Source organism: Xenopus laevis, chromosome 8S, assembly GCF_017654675.1.
Source record: "Xenopus laevis strain J_2021 chromosome 8S, Xenopus_laevis_v10.1, whole genome shotgun sequence".
Classification (NCBI taxonomy): Eukaryota; Metazoa; Chordata; class Amphibia; order Anura; family Pipidae; genus Xenopus; species Xenopus laevis.
The window spans coordinates 5,922,055-5,945,581 of NC_054386.1; the positions used below are offsets into that span (position 1 = coordinate 5,922,055).

The 23,527-nt window shown below is 39.6% G+C and overlaps 1 protein-coding gene across 1 annotated transcript in view; it reads right to left on the reverse strand.

Annotated features, from left to right (window-relative positions):
• Positions 1–19,192, reverse strand: part of LOC108699742 (EH domain-containing protein 4) — a 37,150-nt gene extending 17,958 nt beyond the window's left edge. Inside the window, exons 1-3 of the mRNA XM_018232264.2 lie at positions 18,004–19,192; positions 11,504–11,680; positions 4,997–5,094 (exon numbers count right to left, since the gene is read on the reverse strand). Coding sequence (XP_018087753.1) covers positions 4,997–5,094; positions 11,504–11,680; positions 18,004–18,227 — 499 coding nt within the window. The 5' untranslated portion in view covers positions 18,228–19,192. The remainder of the gene's footprint in view (positions 1–4,996; positions 5,095–11,503; positions 11,681–18,003) is intronic.
• Between the last annotated feature and the right edge of the window lie 4,335 nt (positions 19,193–23,527).

The following is a 23,527-nucleotide window of genomic DNA, read 5'->3' on the forward strand; positions in this document are numbered from 1 at the left end:
CCGCATCTGTTTGTTGATGCGGTCCCGCGATCCGACCGCCCGTTACACATCGTTAGGGCCCACGATCGGATCAGCCCGATATTGCCCACCTCAAGGTGGGCATATTGGGGAGAGATCCGCTCGTTTGGCGACATCGCAGAACGAGTGGATCTCTCTGTGTATGGCCACCTTTAGTCGAATTTTACTAAAAAAAAATTGAATTTCAAAATTTAATTTTTCACTTCGACCCTTGATAAATCTGCCCCTAAATGTAAACTTCATGATGAACTTTTAATGCAGTGGCATGGTGGGACACTGGAAGCTTCCTGAGCCAAATGTAAAGTCGGCTCCATCTGTATTATAGATACATCCACTGATATTTCTCCCACCCAGGATTATACTAGATCTCTAGAAACATTATTTTCAGCCCTTTAATTTATTAAGTCCTGGAATATAAGCATCTGTACAAAACAAACACACAGGCCTGTTATAACTATAGAAAGTCATACGACACATGCGGTGGCTATAAGCTCAGCGTGTTCACAAACAAAAGAAAAAAGCGGAGTGCTTCACAACACATTTTATAATCGTGGTAACATGACATGCATGGTTAGTGCAAGAACAATAGTACAGTGTGTGCAAAATTAAATTGAAACGCCCATTTTGTGCAGCATTCATATTTTGTTTGGCATCAGCCAGGTTAACTTTTTGTTGTTTTTTTTTTCCCCCATAAAATATAGCAAAGCCCAAGCACTTTCTTGGAAATAAATAAAATGCCATTATGACAAATAAACTTCCTCTTCCTTCTCACTTGCCACAGAACAAAAATGTCCCTTATCTTTCTTGAACAGACTCAGAATGTGGAAACAAATGCAGGAGGAAAGACAAATATAACAAGCGAGGGAACACTCTATTTTATAAGAAAAATTTGCTCTTGCGTAACATATAAAACAGATGTAGAGTGCAAACCCAACCCAAATCTGGCCAACGACAAACCGCCGGCATTCTTCACCGCAAATCAAAATTATTCAAAATTCTATATTATCATGTTAGTCAAGCAAAATAAACTTTAATTACACTTTATAAATTATTTGAATCTTGTTTCCTTCAGTCTAGGAATTCATAATTATAACAAGCAGGCAGGAGCCATTATGTGGACACTGTTATAAAGGCAAGTCTTGTATCATCTCAGAATCTTGTTTGTGCACCAGAATGGGGGACCTGATGTCCATCCCCATGTCCTGGTTACACAATTAAATGATTAACAGAACGGGGGAATGTAATGAGAGCAGTGACATCTAGCAGTAACTGGAGGGGGCGGGCCCTGGTGCGGGATGTGCAGCCGGGCCCCCACCCCCCCTCCGTCCATAGATTATCTGGCCGGAAATTGGCAGATGCGGGCGCAAGCTGCCGGGTGGCCCTGAGGGGGTGCGGGCCCTGGCCCAATTGCACCCCCAGCTCCCCCAGTAGTTCCACCACTGACATCTAGGAAGTGCTGAATTTAAAGTCAAAGTAATTGTCTGCTCTGCATCTATGCCTAAAGCTGGCCATAGACTCATGGCGATGTCGCCAAACGAGCGGATATTTCCCCGATATGCCACTAACGGCATGGCTATATCGGGGGGTAATCCGAACGTTCGGGCGTACGGTCGAACGTTCGGATTACGATACGCCAAGGGGCTCCGACGGGTCGGTCGGGTAAAAATCAAACCTTCCTGATCGATATTGTGGCCAGATATCGAAGCCCCCATACACGGGCAGATAAGCTGTCAAATTGGTCTAAACGACCGATATCGGCAGCTTTATCTGCCAGTGTATGGCCACCTTAAGGCATAGAGGAGGGGCAGACAATGAAGATGATTGACAATGAAGATTTTTAAATGAGCTTACAACAGCTATGAATGCTTTAATAAAAAATAGAAATTAGATTTCATGTTTAATTCGAAAAGGACTTTTATTATACAGCTTTTGTGTCTGGGTGACAGGTGCGCTTTAAATTCACTTTTAATTCATCTAATAAAAATTAATATTTCCATCAAGGATGGCTTGATAAAAAAGGAATCTTTTTTTTTCCAGAAAGACCCGAAGATTACCAAAGCAGCTGAAGATGGCACCCGTGAACTCGGCTGGACAGAATCTGCACTGAGGGGTAGAGTCCTGCAGCGTGTGGGGTACCCGCGGGTTACCCGCAAAAAAGTGGGTAACCTGCAGGTAGACGTTTCGGGTGCGGGTATAGACGCGGGTCAGTGTTTCTGCGGGTTTGCAGGTCGCGGGTAGGGTCGTGGGTCTTCTCTATATCGAGTTTTACTCCTTTTTCTGTCCACGCCTACTTCTAGTGATGTCACTTCCTGTTTCTTGATGGTCAGCGGGTCAGATTGCGGATAAGGTACTTGCGTGTCAGGTCGGGTAGCGGGTCCAAGCGGGTAAGAATTCGGGTCGTGTTCGGGTTTAACAAATTGGTTCCACGCAGGACTCTACCGAGGGGTAAGTAAAGAGTTAGGGGCATTTAGCAAAGGTACCACCTAGGCTGGGGGGGGGAGCAGGGAGGGGGTCTAGTAGGGGGGTAGGGGATTTTAGTAGCAAGGGTTTGTTTCTTCTTTAAACAACCATTAATTTTTTTTCTAAAAATTCTAAACATTGTAGGTTATCTGCTAATGTATCATTAATGGCTACATCGGTAAAGTGCCTTCTGTGTTCTTTCATTCTCTCTTCTTTCTCTCCCATTGCTTTCCTTGTCTCCACTCAGATACTGAGAATTCACTTTCTTTCTCTCCTCAACTACTGTTCCAGACAGAAGATTGTTCTGTATTTGTTATGGTAACAATAATTGTCATAGCTAATGGCAGTGAGGATCCTTATTTTAAGTTTTCATTTTACATGTTGATATGGAAAGGTTTTGCCATATGTTGTAGGTGCTCTTGACAAACACAAGAGTAATGATAAAGAGTATGGGGTATATTTATCAAAAAGTGAAGTTAAAGATCGCCACAGTCCTCTAGAGCAGGGGTCCACAAAGTTTTTTACTCGTGAGCCACATTTGGGGAGCAACACAAGTATGAACAAGTCCCTTGGGGTGGAAGAAGATCCAAAGATTAACGAAGCGTCTGAAGATGCCATATAAGTGCTGAGATTGGTTTTTTTGTAGCCCCCTATGTGGACTGGAAGTCTACAAGAGGCTTTACTTGGCACCATACTTAGTTTTTATACAATTAAAACATGCTTCCAAGCCTGGAATTCAAAAATAAGCACCTGCTTTGAAGACACTGAGAGCAACATCCAAGGGGTTGTAGAGCAACATGTTACTTGCAAGGTACTGGTTGGGGATCACTGGTCGAGAGTTCAATTCCACCACTCTACATTCATTATTATGGGATTTTGAAAGGTGTATTTATCAAAGGATGAACTTTCACGTTCACCCATTGATATTTAGGGGTATATTTATCAAAGAGTGAAGTTAGAGATCTCCACAGTCAGCAGTGTGAAATACCACCTCTCTCCATTCATTTCTATGGAATTTTGAAAGGTATTTATCAAAGGATGAACTTTCACTTTCACCCATTGATAAATACTCTTTTAAAAATCCCATAGGATCAAGTTACCATACTATCCTATGGGTTTTTGCAACAGTTTAATTCCGCATTCAAATATGCATGCCTACAATTTGCATTATTTTATGCATGATCCTTAAACCATAAACATTCAAAAACGCATATAGAATGCAGCATTACACATATAATTTCACGCATAGTCTCATAAATGTATGCATCAAAAACTGGATGTAAAACTTGTCACTACACATGGGTTTGAAATAAACGCGTAAAAATATGCGTAAAAACACGCGGTAAAGCTCACAATGGAATATGCATTAAACAACAAATGATGTGTCTTCAAGAAAATAAATAAGACGTATTTAAACAATAAAAACGAGCTACGCTTACATTTTAAGGATTACATGTTACATGTTAATAACAGAATGCAAAGGAAAAATATAACAAGCTGCAAAAGATTATTCCATGGAATGTATAAAGGTCCTATTAAAAATTTAATACTAAATATGTTATGTAAACAGTTATGTATGTTGATATGTCATTGATTTGACAAATGCTGTTAATAATTGAAAAAATTTCCAATAAAAATTATTGAAACATAAAAATCCCATAGAAATGAATGGAGAGTGGCGGAGTTTCACTCTAGAGGACTGTGGTGATCTCTAACTTCACTTATTGATAAATATACCCCTATGTGTATGTGGCTTAGAGGGTGCCTGCTTTGAGGGCCTAGATGCGTGTTTATTCATACATAAAAAAAAAATAAAAACCCTGTAACCTTAAAATCACTTAACGCAAACTGTATACAATGATATGCCTACACAGGCAAATATAATTGATAATTCCAAGAAAATCCATCTAAATCCTGATGCCATTCATTAAAAGTATATGCAAATATGATCCGTGCACTTTCATATAGTTGCTCTAAGCACCACTGAATCCATTCTGACTTCCAAAGCACATCCCAAAAAAATATCGCACATCATCCACTGAATTCCAGTTTGAATAATATGAATATAGGTAGTACATTTAAAGCTAATGACAATTGTCTCAGGATCTCACATCTACATGATACAATCAGTTAACTCCAAGATAGAATACCCACTTTAATCACTTTATAAGAAACAGGAATTTGAAAGGGAGTTAACTTTCAATTTCAGCCTTGATTAGTAAAAGAAGTAACAAAACCCATAGATAGAAAATTAAACACATTTTGGAAGAAGCAGCACACTTCCCTTTTATTGTCACTAGATGCAGTTGAGTAATAAAAAATACACAAAAGTGTCAACCACAGTTTTGCTTCCTGGTAAAATTCCCTATAAAGTCTTTGCAGCACTATGAAACAATGTGGTGTCTAAAACACAGATTTAATAAAGGTGCTGCGATTGTTGCAAGCTTTTCTGTGCCAAGTTGTGCCCCCAAACCAACCAATCCTAAGAAACGTACAGCCTTTTATTGAATTTACATACCCCTGCTAATGCGTTGCTTTTCTCCAGAAAGGATTCCAGGGGAATCAATTATACTGATGCTTCTCAGAACTTCATTAGGGAGTTGTGAACAAATAAATCTGCAATATAAAAGTCATTACAATCATGCAACACCAAATAGAAATGTTCACTTTGAATTGGTGAAAATACATATGTAATCGATATTATACACAGGCATCTATAGGCACCTTACGAATAGAACATGGTGTGGGATCCGTTATCTGGAAACCCATTATCCAGAAAGCTCAGAATTACGGAATGGCCGTCTCCCGTAGACTCCATTATAATAAAATAAACTATTTTTTTAAAAGTGATTTCCTTTTCTCTGTAATAATAAAACAGTAGCTTGTACTTGATCCAAACTTAGATATATTTAAACCAACCTATTTGGTTTTAGTAATGTTTACATGATCTTCTAGTAGACTTAAGGGATCCTGTCATCAGAAAACATGTTTTTTTTTTTTAAATGAATCAGTTAATAGTGCTACTCCAGCAGACTTCTGCACTGAAATCCATTTCTCAAAAGAGCAAACAGATTTTTTTTATATTCAATTTTGAAATCTGACATGGGGCTAGACATTTTGTCAATTTCCCATCTGCCCCTGTCATGTGATTGTGCCTGCACTTTAGGAGAGAAATGCTTTCTGGCATGCTGCTGTTTTTCCTTCTCAATGTAACTGAATGTGTCTCAGTGGGACATGGGTTTTTTCTATTGAGTGTTGTTCTTAGATCTACCAGGCAGCTGTTATCTTGTGTTAGGGAGCTGCTATCTGGTTACCTTCCCATTGTTCTGTTGTTAGGCTGCTGGGGGGGAAAGGGAGGGGGGTGATATCACTCCAACTTGCAGTACAGCAGTAAAGAGTGATTAAAGTTTATCAGAGCACAAGTCACATGACTTGGGGCAGCTGGGAAATTGACAAAATGTCTAGCCCCATGTCAGATTTCAAAATTGAATATAAAAAAGTCTGTTTGCTCTTTTGAGAAATGGATTTCAGTGCAGAATTCTGCTGGAGCAGCACTATTAACGGATTCATATTGAAAAATTTTTTTTTCCCTTTAAGATCTAAATTAAAGAAAGATCTCGAGCATACTGGATAACAAGTCCCATACCTGTACATAGTTGACTTTATCCACAGTACAGTGGAATTATCTCTCTAAGGACAGGAGAATCAGAAGCTTGAGCAGTCATAAAGAAACAAGCTTTTGCTAAATGAGAACCACTTCGTTGTTACCCGCACTACAGCAGATCCCTCTCATATATAAATTCAATTAGGGGTTCCTTTATTCACTTCACAAATGTAAAAATATAACCACTGCTTATAAACAAGGTTTAGTTAATGCCAAACATTAAAATATTCATTATAGCTATTTACTAAGAGGTTCTTTATAGAAGTAAACACAATCTAGTTTGCCACCTGTTGCCAAGTTGCGGTTGGTGTCTTGGGCAGCACAAAATCATACTCTTCTATACTTTTATTGTGTCTACAATTAGGTGTTCACAAGACATGGGGCAGCTGCAGTGTTTATTGAATGTACATGGTTTCTAAGAAGCTGGCAGTTTAACAGGATCTTTACAGTAACTATCTACACAAGGTCTTGATGCACGCAGATGTTATTTATCCGACAGGAGATGGCAACATACTAATCATATCAGTGACGCACAGTGCTTTGGCACACATTTAATGGAGCAGGTCTGGAATCATATGTTAGCTTATTCTTAAAGGAAAAGGAAAGTCTATTAAACTTAGGGGTACCAAAAGTTAGTCACCCCCGATTGGAAATATTTACTTACCTGACACCCCAGGCCGGTGCTCCTATCAGCAGAAAACTGCACCGAACCGGGGTTCTGCCAGTGAGCACCACCAAGCGATTGTCTTCTTCATTCTTTAAAATTTCCGAGGGCAGACGCATGCACAGTAGAATGAAATATCTGGCTTTTATATTAACGTTCGGGAGCAGGAGGCAGAAAGACGATTGCTCCGTGGTGCTCACTGGAATAACCAGGGCGGCTGCAGTTTTCTGCTGATAGGAGCACCGGCCCAGGGTAGCAGGTAATGTGTGTGTGGAGAAAAACTCGACCTGCACCCGACCCTAATCCGTGCGCCCACGATCCACACGCACCCGAATTCCTTTTATAGACCCACATTGACCTGCACCTCTGATGTCATAAAAGGGGCACCTATAAACCGGAAGTCGTAAACCAGCAGTGTAAGGTTGCAAATAGGGAAAGCAGGCAGAAGAGTTCAACCCAAACCCACAAATGGGGGACCGAGGTCAGCCCGAACCTGCCCGACCTGCGGGTAAACCACGGGTATCGGGCCGCACCGCACATCACTAACAGGTAAGTAAATACAATCACTTGGGGGTGCCTAACTTCTGGCACCCCCAAGGAAAATACTTTTCTTCTCTTTTAAAGGAGAAAGAAAGCTCCAAGACAGTTTATTGCCAATAGATTAGCCACAATAGTGCAAGCTAGAACGCTATATTTATTCTGCAGAATGCTTTACCATACCTGAGTAAAAAGCTCTAGAAACTCTGTTTGTTTAGGATAGCAGCTGCCATATAAGCTTGGTGTGACATCACTTCCTGCCTGAGTCTCTCCCTGCTCACTTACAGCTCTGGGCTTAGATTACAGCAGGGATGGGAGGAGGGAGGGGAAGAGGAGCAAACTGAGCATGCTCAAGCCCTGCCCTAAAGGTTTATGCTGAAAACAGGAAGTCTGATACAGAAGCCCATGAGTACACAATAGAAGGAAAGAAATGTGGTGTTTCTTTTGACAGAGGACTCAGATCAGCACTACTTTGAGGGTTTACTCGTGTATTTATATAGACCTTTCTGATAAAGCTTACTTAATTTTAGCCTTTCCTTCTCCTTTAACTCAATAAAATGATCCTACTGAAGTTAGAGATTATGTTAAACAATAATGATTTTCTGTTAGTGCACAGTTGTTTGTAACCCTATATGGAAAAGGAGTTAGGTGAAATAACCAGTGCAGGAATAAGTAACTTGTCTAAAGGATGGGTTATATAATTAAAGATATTAAGGGGCATATTTACGAACACTGAAGACATACATCACCAGTGATGTTGCACATAGAAACCAGTTGCTATGGGCAACATCCCTAGTTAATAAATACATCCTTAAGTTTGCCCAGGAGCAGTAACCTAGAACAACCAATCAGCAGGCCGCATCTGTTTAAAAGCAAACATCTTATTGTTCGTTATAGATTACTGTTTATGGGCAAACTTGGTGCATTTTATTACATGTGGGGGATTGTTTTCTATGTAAACTGATTTTATCACTTGGGTGCTGGGAGAATAGGAAGATAGGATTTAGGTAAGACTTGTGGCCCTTTTGTTGCAGCATCCAAATATTTAACCCAATAAAGTGTTGATGGTTTTTAAGGTACAATATCTCCAAACTGCATGTTGTCATCAGAAAAGAATTTCCTTATATCTGGAAACACTAAGGGGCAGATTTATCAAGGGTCGAATTTCGAGGGTTAAAAAACCCTCCAATTCGACCCTCGAAGTAAAATCCTTTGAATTCGAAGGATTTTACCGCAAAAGGTTTTGAACGATTTTAAGCAATCAATCAAATGATTTTTATTCGATCATAAAAAGTGCCCAAAACCTATCTACAATGTCCCTATAGGCTAACATTCAATTTGGTAGCTTTTATTTAGCGACGTATTGAGTCGAAGGATTTTTTAAAGAGACAGTACTTCGATTATCGAATGGTCGAACGATTTTTACTTCGAATAGAATAGAATTCGATCAAATTTGACCAATTCGATGGTTGAAGTACCCAAAAAATTACTTTGAAATTCGAATATTTTTGGATTCGAACTATTCACTCGAGCTTAGTAAATCTGCCCCTAAGCAACATTATTTAAATTAGTTTATACTGTGTACTTGCTCTGTGATGATAGAACAGGCACTACTACAATATACAGACCTGTAATAGTCTCCTAAAACAGAATTGGATTTATTAATTACACTGCCGCCTGGGGGGTTCTTAGGCGCATTATGGTGCTTTATTACCACTGCAATTTTCTTAGGAACAGCCTGCAGCCAGGACTAATGGTTTTAAAGTGGTTATGAGCTGCCTATGAAAGTGCTAGCACTGTCAGGCAGGGACCGTTCATAATCACCAAAACTAGCTTTATTTTAGAGTCCTGCGTCACTGCGTGGAACCAATTTCTAAGACCCGGACCTGCAACCCGAACCACAACCCGCATATTCACCCACTTTGATCCACTACCCGGACCCGCAACTGCCTTATCCGCAACCCGACCTGCAACCCGTCGACTACCATCAACCCGGAAGTGATGTTGCTGGAAACCGGAAGTGATGTTGCAGCCAACCAGAAGTGGCATCATCAAAAGTGCCCGATAGCCAAGAGGGAGAGGGACAGAAGTGCACTGCTGGGCGAAAGCTGCAGCAAGAAGAGACCCGCGAACCCCGCATCTATACTCGCACTTGAAAAGCCTACCCTCGTTCTGCAGGGTACCCGCTTTTTTTTCCAGAGTAACCCGCGGGTACCCGACCCACTGCCGGACTCTACTTTATTGAATGCAACAGCATCTGCCACAGGCAGCTCATGCAAACCTAATGCAACCAAGGGTTAATTTTCAGGGTGTTAAATGCCACTGATTACTTCCCACTAACATCACGAGAATGTATTCTGTGTTGCCCCTAATTTGAGATTATTGACAGACAACATGCCAGCGTTCCTTCCCATCTCCCATGCATGGAATTGCAAGGCACTTTGCCGTAATCAAAAGGCAGTAGATGAAATACGCTCTGTGCCATAACTAGAACTCGCTCTTTAGGATCAAATCCGTGGCAGGCAAAACAAACGGAAGCTTTGCTGATCTGAAAGAGCAATCAATGCAGTGTTAGACAAGAAAAACAAGTTACGTTAAAGCTGATCTGCAAAAAATAAATAAATCTGAGGGTCTCCTGTGTGTGTGCTTTTCCCCAAGGGCTTTAGAGAATCTGAAATAGTTTGCAGAGTGTGTTTTTTTGGAATGTGTAAATACTTGTTATCTTTCAACTGCTGATATCATAGGAATGCAGCACTTAATCATTTCTTGGTCTGTGAATATGCCTTAGGCTAATGTCACGCTTTGCTGTTTCTACGCATTCGGGGTTTTTCTGTTGGATAAATCAGCTCTCCACACTCTTGTCTTATATTCCAAATTTATTTTAATCGGGGATGCACCGAATCCAGGATTCGGTTCAGTATTTGACCAGGATTCAGCCTTTTAGGGTAAGGTCACACTGGGAGATTCGGGGAGATTTAGTCGCCTGGCGACTAATCGCCTCTTCTTCTGGGTGACAATCTCCCGAATTGCTTTCCCCAGCGTTGCCGCCGGCTATAATAAAAAATCGCCAGCACCCACTAAAGTTGCCTCACGAGGAATCATCCCGCTGGTGATATCTCATTATAGCCGGCGGGAAGACTGGGGAAAGCAATTCTGTCGCCCAGAAGAAGAGGCGATTAGTCGCCAGGTGACTAAATCTCCCCCAATCTCCCAGTGTGACCTTACCCTTACAGCAGGATTTGACCGAATCCTTGTGCCAGGCCAAACCAAATCCGAATCCTAATTTGAATATGTAAATTAGGGGCAGGAAGGGAACTCACATGATTTCTTGTCACTTTTTCCTTTCCTGCCACTAATTTGCATATGCAAATTAGAATTCTGATTTGATTCAGTGTTTGGCAGATTCTTTCACTAAGGATTCGGCCGAATCCCAAATAGTGGATTCGGTGCATCTCTAATTTTAATCCTTTTTTTGTTTTTTATAAACCATTAACATACTTCATGAAAGTGCTATCATTTAGGTAAATGGGTCAAGAAGCTGCAAAATTCCAATCTGCTAGAGAATAAAACTGTTGCACAAACAATGACTTAACTTGCACACCGAATCCACAGGGCCAAAAAATCTGTTAAAAAATTAGTTTTTATTAATCAAAGTTAAAAATGTACATACATCTCCTAAGCCCTAAGTGTTTCTTCCCCGTAAGGTACTTAAACATGGCACAACCAACTGAGCTAAGTGGTCCTCTTGCCTGTTTCAGGTGCAAGTATGGGATTCCTTATCCAGAAAGCTTCCAATTACAGAATGCCCATCTCCCATAGACTCCCTTTTATCCAAATAATCTAAATTTTAAAAAATGATTTCCTTTTTCTCTGTAATAATAGAACAGTACCTTGTCCTTGATCTCAACTAAGATATAATTAATCCTTATTAGAAGGAAAACCAGCCTATTGGGTTTAATTAATTAATTAATTAATTAATATAATTAATCCTCATTGGAGGCAAAACCCACCTATCAGGTTCATTTAATATTTACATGATTTTTTAGTAGACTTAAGGTATGAAGATCCGAATTACAGAAAGATCCATTATCCAGAAAACCCCAGGTCTGGAGCATTCTGGATAACAGGTCCCATACCTGTATCTGTCAGTGAGAACATACCTGTTCAGAAAGGCATTTCCGAAGCTATTCAGTTTACGGAATGGCTTCTTGGGGTCCACAACAAGTGCATTTCCTGGGATGCTGCCTTCTTGTTCACCATACATTACAGCAATAAATGAATCCGTTGTGGGTTCCGGTCCAATACGCATTCCTGGGAAATCCTGCTCCAACAAGTACCTAATAAACAGATGATAAAGATATTTGGAGTCATACATAAGTGAATAATAAAACCAAAGCTTGTCTCTTCTTCAGCTCCCTCCAAGGAGTTGAAAGAAATATACTGGTGGCCAGCAATGGATGCTGATGTGGTAACTGCCATTCATTTTTGTGTTACTTGTCAGAATCATGACAAAACAGCTATCACACACTTCAGCCAGAACCATTCCCTGATTCAGCATGGGAAAAATTTGCTATTGATGTTGTGGGTCCTTTTACAGATGCTCCTATAGACTGCAGATTTGCTATAACCTTGATAGACTATTACAGTAAATGGCCTGAAATTGCATTTGTTTCTCATATAACATCAGCTACAGTAATAATACTTCTGTCTACAGTCTTCAGCAGAGAAGGTAATCCAAAGGAGTTAATATCAGACAGTTTGTCTCATCTGAGTTTGAATCCTTTCTGAGAGAGAGGAATATTGTGCATAGGAAATCTCCAGTGTATTACCCACAAGCAAATGGAGAATTCGAGCGATTCAACAGAAGTCTGAAAGAAGCACTACAGACAGCAAATCTTACTGGGAAATCTTGGTGTATTTACAACAGAGTTCTTACATAACTACAGAGCAACGTGCCATGCAACAACCCAATCATCTCTAGCTGAATTATTACATGGCAGATAGATGCTCATTAAGTTACATGTTGCAGATATCAAACTTCCACAAAATACTGTGCCTACAAAATCATCTACTGCTGATATCGTCAAACATCACCAAGCCAAATGCAAGGCTTATACTGACAGAAAACTGAAGTGCACTTTCAGTCTGGATCTTTAGTCTGAATTAAGAAACCAGGAATACTGAAACAAGGACAATCTAAATTTACTACACCACTTAAAGTGAGACCCCAGCGAGGACCATACACATATGAACTGTTTGATGGACGCATATGGAATGCAAGTTGTCTTGCTCCTGTTAGATATGACTTTGGAGAAGCTCTATTTGATGAAGAAAATTTTCTTACTCCTGATGCCAACTGCAATAGACCTGAAGAAAGTGAACCTATAAGGCGTACTGAGAGAATCAGAAAACTACCTGCATGGACCAAGGACTATGTGATGTGAATAATGCATAATATTGCTTTAAGATGCATACTGTTTAATTGTTGTTGTTTATTACATTTGCCCAAATGCTTTCCTACTATAGGGGGTATATGTGGTGTTTATACAAATGGCCCTAGGTGTCACTGTGCACAAGAGTTATACTGTGTACATAGTACTTTCTATACTGCTTAAAAGGTTAGAGTTGAAGCTACTGTTGAAGCGTAATGGCTTCATGAACCTGCTAATAAAGCACTGTTATACTCTACTCATCCTCGGCTACCAAAACATAACAGGAAGTAACATTTTCAAACTGAAAAACAGGCGTATTCCCATTCAGCTGTTATATGGAAATAAGCACATTTACATACACACATGTATAAAAATATAACTGTGTAAGCAGTGAGCGTTATCATGTGCTACACACATTAGACAAAGCCTAGTACAGGTTTATATAGACATATTTTATCATTTATAGTCACTCGTTTGACAAGCCTGACAAAGGCACATCCTGTACAAACTAAAAATACCCTCTTTGACCTTTTAGTGATAATAATATTTGCACTGATATTTAAACCTAACAAAATCGAAGCCAACAGCACTGTGGGAAGTTTACTGTTGTGAAAACGCCTATGTAAGCAATCATTTATTTTTCCCGGCCAGAAAAGAAATATATCATTGTACTTGGGTAGGCTTATTGTCCGTTATGTGAACCCCAGCCTGAATACATAACTTTTCCTCTGTTCAGTCATAAATATAGATTATTTATAGAGCCCTTGATTTCGTGTCAAACAGGAACAAAGCTTATTCCTGTTTGAATGAGTAAGGACCTTCAAGAAAAGCAAACAGAAATAGAAAACCACAGGCAAAGTAATAATAGATGTGATGGGTCAAAGATGGTCAGATTTACTTATCATTCTCAGAGTACTTTACAAATAAATCATAAATGCCAAGCAAAAATAGATTGTTAACCAATAGAAACTTATATTTGGCAGTGCCCATGTTCTTGCTCCTCTCTGCTCCTTTCCTCGCTTCTTAAAATATTGTCCTTTCCTTACAGCCCCTGCCCTTACAGCTTTACCAGACCCTTCAAAATGATAGTGATGAGAGTTAGTCTGAATCCTTTGACAGTCGATCTTAAAGGGGAACTATCGCATCGAAAATGAAAATTTAATATAAGCTTCATCATAATGGAATAAAAACTTTCTAAATTCAATCAATTAAATATTCTGCATTGTTTCTGAAATAATCAAGTTTATCTTCACAATCCCTCTCTCGGCTTCTGCTTCTCTTCGTTCAAGGGTCGGAACTAGGGGTAGGCAGAAGAGGCAACAAAAGGGGGGCGCTGGGCAGGTACCTGTATTCTGTCTACCCCTAGTCCATGTATGCTATTTTCGCTCCCAGGGGGAGCGCGGTGGCCGGGTCGGCTAGGGCGCTCGGTCGGCTTGGCCCGGCACTGCTTCATTCTGTCTTCTTGCAGCAGTTGGGTGTCAGATATTCACTGACAGTTAGGGGCCCATTTACTTAGCTTGAGTGAAGGAATAGAATTAAAATAACGTTGAATTACGAATGTTTTTTTTGGCTACTTCAACCATCGAATTGGCTACTTCGACCTTCGACTACGATTCGAACGATTCGAACTAAAAATCGTTCGAATAGTCGACCATTCGATAATCGAAGTACTGTCTCTTTAAAAAAAACTTTGACCCCCTACTTCGCCACCTAAAACCTACCGAGGTGCAATGTTAGCCTATGGGGAAGAAAAATCGTTCGATCGATGGATTAAAATCCTTAGAATCGAACAATTCGAAGGATTTAATTTCGTTCGATCGAACTATTTGCGGTAAATCCTTCAACTTCGATATTCGAAGTCGAAGGATTTACATTCGGCAGTCGGATATCGAGGGTTAACTAACCCTCGATATTCGACCCTATGTATATCTGCCCCTTAGATTCAATATATCTTATAACGGGGCTTCCTTTCCTAGCAGATAAATTAGAGCTCACTCAAATAACAGATTCCTGTACAAACAAAATAACTGCCTTTTGCACAAATTCTGCATATAGAGAGACATGGGGGCCAATTTATCAAGGGTCGAATTGGAAATTCAAATTTCTAAATTCGAATTTATTTTAGTGTCATTCGACTAGGAAATAGTCCAAATTCGATTTGAAATAAAATTCGAAATTTATCATGTACCGTCTCTTTAAAAATTCGACTTCGACCATTCGCCATCTAAAACCTGCCGAATTGCCATTTTGGCCTATGGGGGACCTCCTAGAACCGATTTGGAGTCAATTGGTGGACTTTTTTCATATATAATTAGTTCGAATGCACTGTTATTTCGATTTTTGTACGATTCGAATTCGATCGAAAACAGACCTATTCACCCAAAAAAAGACTTAAATTTTTTGATAAATTTCGATTGGTCTTTTTTAATTTGAATTTCAAAGTTATGGGAGTTCAAAAAAATTCCCATTACTTCGAAATTCGACCCTTGATAAATGTGCCCCTAGATGTCTGGTGATTTTAATAGTGAGCTCCTATAAGATATATTGGATCTAACAGTCAATGAATATCTGACACCCAACTGCTGCATGAAGAGAGAATGAAGAGAAACAGATGCTGAGAGAGGAATAGTGATGATAAATTGATTATTTCAGAAACGATGCAGAATATTTCATTGATTGTATATGGAAAGTTTATTTCTTTATGCTGAAGCTTATATTAAATTGAAATTTTTGCGATAGTTCCCCTTTAATTTTCAAGTCTATCTAGTTTTTTTTCCAAATAGTTCTGATTTGGGCTGTAGTTGATCCTGATGATAGAGAAAGGGGAATGACATCCTTACATACTTCAGAAAGGCAAGGGGAACATAACCATTGGGGGCAGATTTATAAAGGGTCGAATTTCGAGGGTTAAAAAATGAACGATTTTAAGCGACCGATCGAATGATTTTTATTCGATCATAAAAAGTGCCCAAAATCTATCTACAATGTCCCCATAGGCTAACATTCAATTCGGTATCTTTTATTTGGCGAAGTATTGAGTCGAAAGATTTTTTAAAGAGATAGTACTTCGATTATCGAATGGTTGAGCGATTTTTACTTTGACCGATCAAATTTGACCAATTCGATGGTCGAAGTACCCAAAAAATTACTTTGAAATTCGAATATTCATGGATTCTAACAATTCACTCGAGCTTAGTAAATCTGCCCCTATGTGTTTATAGCATAAGCCTTGTTTTTTTTTGTTTGTTTTTGTAAATAAATGAAGCTTATTTAATTTCTTAACCGGAAATCTAGAGTTTGCGGGATAAAAGGTGATCCTGTAATCTGTTCGCTATAGGGGATTTCGATGGATTCGAGACAATGCTTGGCCGTCTAAAATTCTCCGAAACTCCAGAACCTGAGGTCCAGTACCTATGTACTGTACCTACGGCTGGATTTAGAGATATCTAACTGAAGTACTGGAGCAGTGAAAATAATTTTTGGACATTGTCGATAGAGAATTCGAACTGACTGGCGTGAAACATCGTATTTAACTATACATTTTTGTGGGAAAGTGCCTCTTCCTCTTATTCTATAAAAATATTATATTCATTCCAACTGGATCCACCCGTCATTGCTCACAAGGGGCAGATTACAACCTGTAAGTGCACACTTAAAGGAGAACTAAACCCTAAAAATGAATAGGGATAAAAATGTCCTATTTTATATAGTGAACTTATTGCACGAGGCTAAAGTTTGAGCTTGTCAATAGCAGCAATGATCCAGGACTTCAGACTTGTCACAGGGGGTCACCATCTTGGAAAGTGTCTGTGACACTCACATGCTCAGTGGGCTCTGATTGGCTGTTGAGAAGCTAAGCTTAGGGGTCGTCAGCAGAAAATGAGGTTGTTTATACAGGTATGGGATCCGATATCCGGAAAGCCATGATCCAGAAAGATCCAATTATGGAAAGGACATCTCCTATCCATTTTACCCAAATAATCCAAATTTTGTAAAAATGATTTCCTTTTTCTTTATAGTAATAAAACAGTAGCTTGTACTTGACCCAAACTGAGATATAATTAATCTTTATTTCAATCAATACCAGCCTGATGGGTTTATTTAATGTTTACATGGTTTCCTAATAGTTATGAAGATCCAAATGACAGAAATATCCATTATCCAGAAAAGCCCAGAACATTCTGAATAACAGGTCCCAAACCTGTAAAGTGAAACCTCAATTCTACATCCCCTGATTTCAAGTTTTCCATTGTTGTTTTGTGGTCCCACCTATATATTCTGCATAATACATTTCCCTGATTTTATATGTTCCTGGATTTTACACCATTTTTGTCTGGTCCCCTGAAAAACGTAACATAGGGGTTCTACTGGTATTCACCCAGCCCACGGTCTTACTAACCTTTCCCAGAGATGTATCTATTCGGTTCATTCCTTTTATTATTTCTAAAATTGTACTGAATGGCAAGAATATTTCAGCTTTTCTGTCCCAAGTTGTCAAACTGTATGTGTCTAGATATTTATCAAGGGTCGAATTTCGAATCTGAAAAACTTCGAAATTCAAATTAAAAAAGACCAACCGAAAGTTAATCTAAGCTTTTTGGTTTTTTTTGGCCGAATAGGTCCGTTTTCGATCAAATTCGAATCGTACGAATCGAAGTAGTAGTGCATTCGATTCGAAGTTTCCCCCCCCCCCAAAAAAAAAAAAGATTTTTCAGAGTCCCCCAATTGCCTACAAATAGGATCTAGGAGGCCCCCCATAGGTTAAAACAGCAATTCGGCAGGTTTTAGAAGGTGAATCGTTGAAGTCAAATTTTTAAAGAGACAGTACATGATAAATTTCGAAATTCTAAATTTTCAAATTCCCTAGTTGAAGTACACAAAAACTAGCTCAAAATTCGAGTTTTTTAAAAAAAGTTTTTCTAAAATTCGATTTAGTGTAACATCATTTACTGTGGGGGTCCAGTAGATGGGTTTACCATGGGACTAATTTTAGTACCAATAAAGCCTGGACAACAATGATATACTTTTTTTAATAGCAATATTATACCCTCCCATTCTGGGCAATCAAGAGAATATGTAGGACCCCTGGCACTTAGTGGCCCATTACACAAGTCTGAGGAGGACTCACATGGCCATTTAGTTCTATGAGACTGTGGCCATGAGCAGAGTGAGGACATTTGTAGCTGTTATGTCATCTGTATGTCTAATGATAAATGCAGTGGTCTCACCTGATGAAGGTGGTCTTTCCTGTGCTGTACTGCCCCACAAGTAGCACCATGGGTAAGTTCTTGAAGTCAGCCTCCTCCAGGGCCGGCGAGTGGAATTCATGGAAGCGGTAATGTTCCTCTAATGGCAGCAGTTTCCTGGTGTAAAGAGACTGCAGACCCCCTGTCACTGTCTGTAGGACGTCGTGCTGCCCCTGGGCATTCTCTTTCCCCATCCAGCTGAACATGGTTACTGGCCTCCCTCAATTCACTGACAGTCAGAGACACTGACCAACACTAACTGCCAACTGACTGAGTGACAGCTCTGACCAACACTAACTGCCAACTGACTGAGTGCCAGCAATGACCAACACTAACTGCCAACAAACTGACTGACAGCTCTGACCAACACTAACTGCCAACTGACTGAGTGCCAGCAATGACCAACACTAACTGCCAACAAACTGACTGACAGCAATGACCAACACTAACTGCCAACTGACTGAGTGCCAGCAATGACCAACACTAACTGCCAACTGACTGAGTGACAGCTCTGACCAACACTAACTGCCAACAAACTGACTGACAGCAATGACCAACACTAACTGCCAACTGACTGAGTGACAGCTCTGACCAACACTAACTGCCAACAAACTGACTGACAGCAATGACCAACACTAACTGCCAACTGACTGAGTGACAGCAATGACCAACACTAACTGCCAACAAACTGACTGACAGCTCTGACCAACACTAACTGCCAACAAACTGACTGACAGCTCTGACCAACACTAACTGCCAACAAACTGACTGACAGCTCTGACCAACACTAACTGCCAACTGAGTGTCACCAAGCAGATGAAAGTGTTTGCACAGAAATGATCCCCTGGCCAATGAAATTAACAGAATTTACATAAACGCAGCAGCCCAGTCATTAGACTCAATGACATTACTGGAATTGCTGAAAATGAAAGCAGCTCACTAACAACCCTCTCCCTCACTGGGTGATCTCTAGCAGTCCAGTCACTTGGCTGCACCATTCATTCAGTGAAGTCACTCCTGTCACAGAGGTCTCTCCAGAGCTGGGCTGGAAAGCTACCACTTCCTTGTACGCTCACTGCTCGAAGACCCCGCCCAACTCCTATAGAGATACGTCTGCCGAGGTCTATAACAGCCACGCCCACTGCGTATAAGCCAACCACCAGCGTGGAAGCAAATCTTCCCAATGAATGATGTCATCACAGTAGCTTGGGCGTGACCGTGGCAACCGGGCAGCTTCAGGCGCTTAGTAACCAAGCGCGCCGCTGACCTCTAGTGGCCAAATGTGCATCGTCATCGTGAAGGAAAGGGGGATTTTACTGAGCAAACCCCATTGATTTAGAAATCACGCACTAAATTCCGTTATAAAGATGTGACAGGGGACGGACATCAACCAGGTTTTCCGGTGGGGGGAGGGGTAACGCTTATTCTTACTTCCCAACGTATAGAAAATAGGAAGAGGCACAAAACGGGCGAGATTTTTTTCGCCGCGCCCATTTTAAGGCCACACCCCTTAGATACCACTTCCTTTTTACAAAATTTGCTTCTCCTTTAAATGGGTGATTAATGCTATTGATTAGCGATGGGCGAATTTATTCGGCAGGCGTGAATTTTCGGCGAATTCCCGCGATTCGATAAACCGCAGCAAAAATTCGCCGGGGTCTGGGTTTTTTTTATATCCTCCGGTGCATTTTCACTGGCGTCCAAAAACAGACGACGGTGTCAAAAACGACAGCGTTTTTTGAATTTTTCCCCCTTTCGCTGGAAATTTGCGAAACGAGACAAATTCGCCCATCACTACTATTGACATATGATTGCTAGTGATAGGTTTCAGTTTTGTATTACTTATGTTTTTGTTATTTTGCTTTTTTTTTTTTTTAGGATAAATTCAAAGTTACTAGGGATGGGTGAATTTTTTCGCCTTGTTTTGCCGCGAAAATGACGCCCATAGACTTGTATGGCGGTGTGCGTCAAAAAAAAAAAAGACGCGCGGCATTAAAGTCTATGGGTGTCAAAAAAATTTTGTTGCGCGGCAAAAATTTTTTGACACCCATAGACTTTAATGCCGGCGACTAATTTTTAGCGAAACGAAACGGCTCAGATTCGCCTATCCCTAAAAGTTACATCAAGTGCACAGAAAACATTGGTTTTGCAATAGGCGCATGCAGAGTGTCATTCTCGTAGTATTCATTGATGACATTAAGGGGCAAATTTATCAATTTTCAAATGAAAAATTCTAATTTCGCACAATTTTTTGTGTACTTCGACTAGGGAATAGTCCAAATTCGATTCGAATTTAAAAAAAATTTAGAAAATTAGAATTTCGAAATTTATCATGTACTGTCTCTTTAAGAATTCGCCGAATTGCTGTTTTAGCCTATGGGGGACCTCCTAGAACCTATTTAGAGTTAGTTGGTGGACTTTGAAAAATCAAAGTTTTTTTTGTAAAAACTTCAAATCGGATTCAATCGAATGCGTTATTCCTTCGATTCGTTCCAATTTGTACCTATTCAATCTAAAACGGACCGATTCGACCAAAAAAGAGCTGCGACTTAATTTCGTTGTTTTTTTTTTAATTCGAATTTCAACGTTTTTTCAATTAGAAATTCGACCCTTGATAAATATGCCCCTATTATTGTATGTTATATTATCTATATTTTTATAAATAAATCATATTATATCAAATAAACAAAAAAACATTAAAAAAAAAACAACCGTTCTATCTTTGATTATTTTTCAATATGTATTTGATAGCATGGCATTTCTAGCGAGAGGTGTTAGCGTTATTTAGCTTTTTGTTCATCAGCTCACCAGTCTGCAATTTCAGCATCTGGTTGCTAAGGTCCCTAGCAACCATGCATTGATATAAAGAATATCACCTTTATGCTAATGTTTAGTATATTATAACAATCTTTCAAATGGCCTTCATTTTTGCTCTATCCTGCTTTCAAATGGGGGGGGGGGTCACTAACCCCTTCTAAATGCTCTGTAAGGCTACACATTCAGGGGCAGATTTATCAAATGTCGAGGTGAATTTTCGAATCTAAAAAAAACTAAAATATTGAGGTTTTTTTGTGTACCTCAACTAGGAAAAAGTCCAAATTTGATACGGATTTGCAAAAAATTAAAATTTTATCTAAAACCTGCCAAATTGCTGTTTTAGCCTATGGGGGACTTCCTAGAACCCATTTGGAGTCAATTGGTGGACTCTGAAAAATCAAAGTTTTTTTGGGGGAAAAACTTTGGATCGAACGCGCTATTCCTTCGATTCGTGCGATTCGAATTTGGCCGAATACAGACCTATTCGATCAAAAAAAAAACAAACTTAATTTCAGTTGGTCTTTTTGAATTCGAATTTCGAATTGAATTTTCAAAATTCGACCCTCTTTTTCGGATTTGTGTCTCTTTTTAATATCAATGCATGGATGCATTAACTTATATAAAACCTCAGTAGGTCTAAGATGCCAGATTTTAGTATTTTGACTATTTCCATGCTTGGGGTATACTAAATCTAGAAAAATTTGAGGTTTTTTTTTCCTCTAAAAATTTGGATTTTAACGTTAAAATTCATACTTTGATAAAACAACCTCCTAGATCTGAAAGTACTCTGGGGTTTCCCAGTCAACATGTGAATGTTTCAACCCACAATCAATCATTTGGCTTCCTTTCTGCCAAATTGCTTAAAGGAGAAGGAAAGCTTAAGCTACCCTCTCAGTTCATTGCCAATAGATTAGCCACAACAGTGCAAGCTATAGCACTATATTTATTCTAAAGACTGCATTACCATATCTGAGTAAACAGCTTTAGAAGCTCTCTGTTTGTTTAGGATAGCAGCTGCCATATTAGCTTGGTGTGACATCACTTCCTGCCTGAGTCTCTCCCTGCTCACTCATAGCTCTGGGCTCAGATTACAGCAGTGAGTGGAGAGGAGCAAACTGAGCATGCTCAAGCCCTAGCCCTGGAGGTTGAAGCAGAAAACAGGAAGTCTGATACAGAAGCCCATGAGTACACAATAGAAGGAAAGAAATGTGGCGTTTCTTTTGACAGAGGACTCAGAGCAGCATTACTTTGAGGGTTTACTGGTATATTTATATAGATCTTTCTGATAAAGTTTACTTAAAATTATCCTTTCCTTCTCCTTTAAAGGGGTTGTTCACCTTCCAAAAATTTTATCAATTCAGTTGTTTTTAGATTGTTCCCCAGAAATAAAGACTTTTTCCAATTACTTTCCATTGTTTATTTTTTTACAGTTTAAAGTTGAATGTTGGTGTCTCTGGTGTTTGAGTCTGGCAGCTCAGTAATTCAGGTGCAGACTCTGAACTGTTACAATTGTGCAACATTAGTTGATCCATTTCTCAGCAGCCTCTCTGGAGTATCAGTAACTATTGTATCAAGTCTAACAGCTGCCTGTAATGAAACCCAGAGATTCTGCTCAGCAGGGACAAAGATAAGAAATGGATCAATTTAGGGGCACATTTACTATTGGTCGAATATCGAGGGTTAATTAACCCTCAATATTTAACCGTCGAAGTAAAATCCTTCGACTTCGAATATTGAAGTCGAAGGATTTACCGCAATTCGTTCGATTGAAAAATCGTTCAATCGAACGATTAAATCCTTCGAATCGAACGATTCGAAGGATTTTAATTCAATCGATCGAACGATTTTCCTTCAATCCCAAATTGCTAGGAAAGCCTATGGGGATCTTCCCCATAGGCTAACATTGTACCTCGGTAGGTTTTAGGTGGCGAAGTAGGTGGTCGAAGCTTTTTTTAAAGAGACAGTACTTCAACTATTGAATGGTCGAACGATTTTTAGTTGTAGTAGCCAAAAAAAACTTCGAAATTCTAAGTATTTTTTATTCTAATGCTTCACTCAAGCTTAGTAAATGTACCCCTAAATGTATCAATTTAGAACAGTTTACAGGGTCGGCGACCCGCCCTCCCAGAGCTGCTTGAGAAGGTGAAAAATGACACTTTAAACTTCAATATTTGAAAAACGGTGACAAATAGAAAATAGAAAGTAATTGGAAAAAGTAGTTATTTATGGTGATCTATCTGAAAACAACAAGGGGCACATTTACCTAGGGTCAAATATCGAGGGTTAATTAACCCTCGCTATTCGACTGCTGAATTGAAATCCTTCGACTTCGAATATCGAAGTCGAGGGATTTAGCGCTATTCGTTCTACCGAATAATCGTTCGATTAAAGGATCGAACGATTCGAAGGATTTTAATCCATCGATCGAAGGATTATCCTTCGATCAGAAAAACCTTGGAAAGCCTATGGGGACCTTCCCCATAGGCTAACATTGGCCTCGGTAGGTTTTAGGTGGCGAACTAGGGGGACAACGTTTTTTTTAAAGAGACAGTACTTCGATTATCGAATGGTCGAATATTCGAACGATTTTTAGTTTGAATCGTTCGATTCAAAGTCGAAGTAGCCAAATTCGATGGTCGAAGTAGCCAAATTCGATGGTCGAAGTAGCCAAAAAAAACATTCGAATATC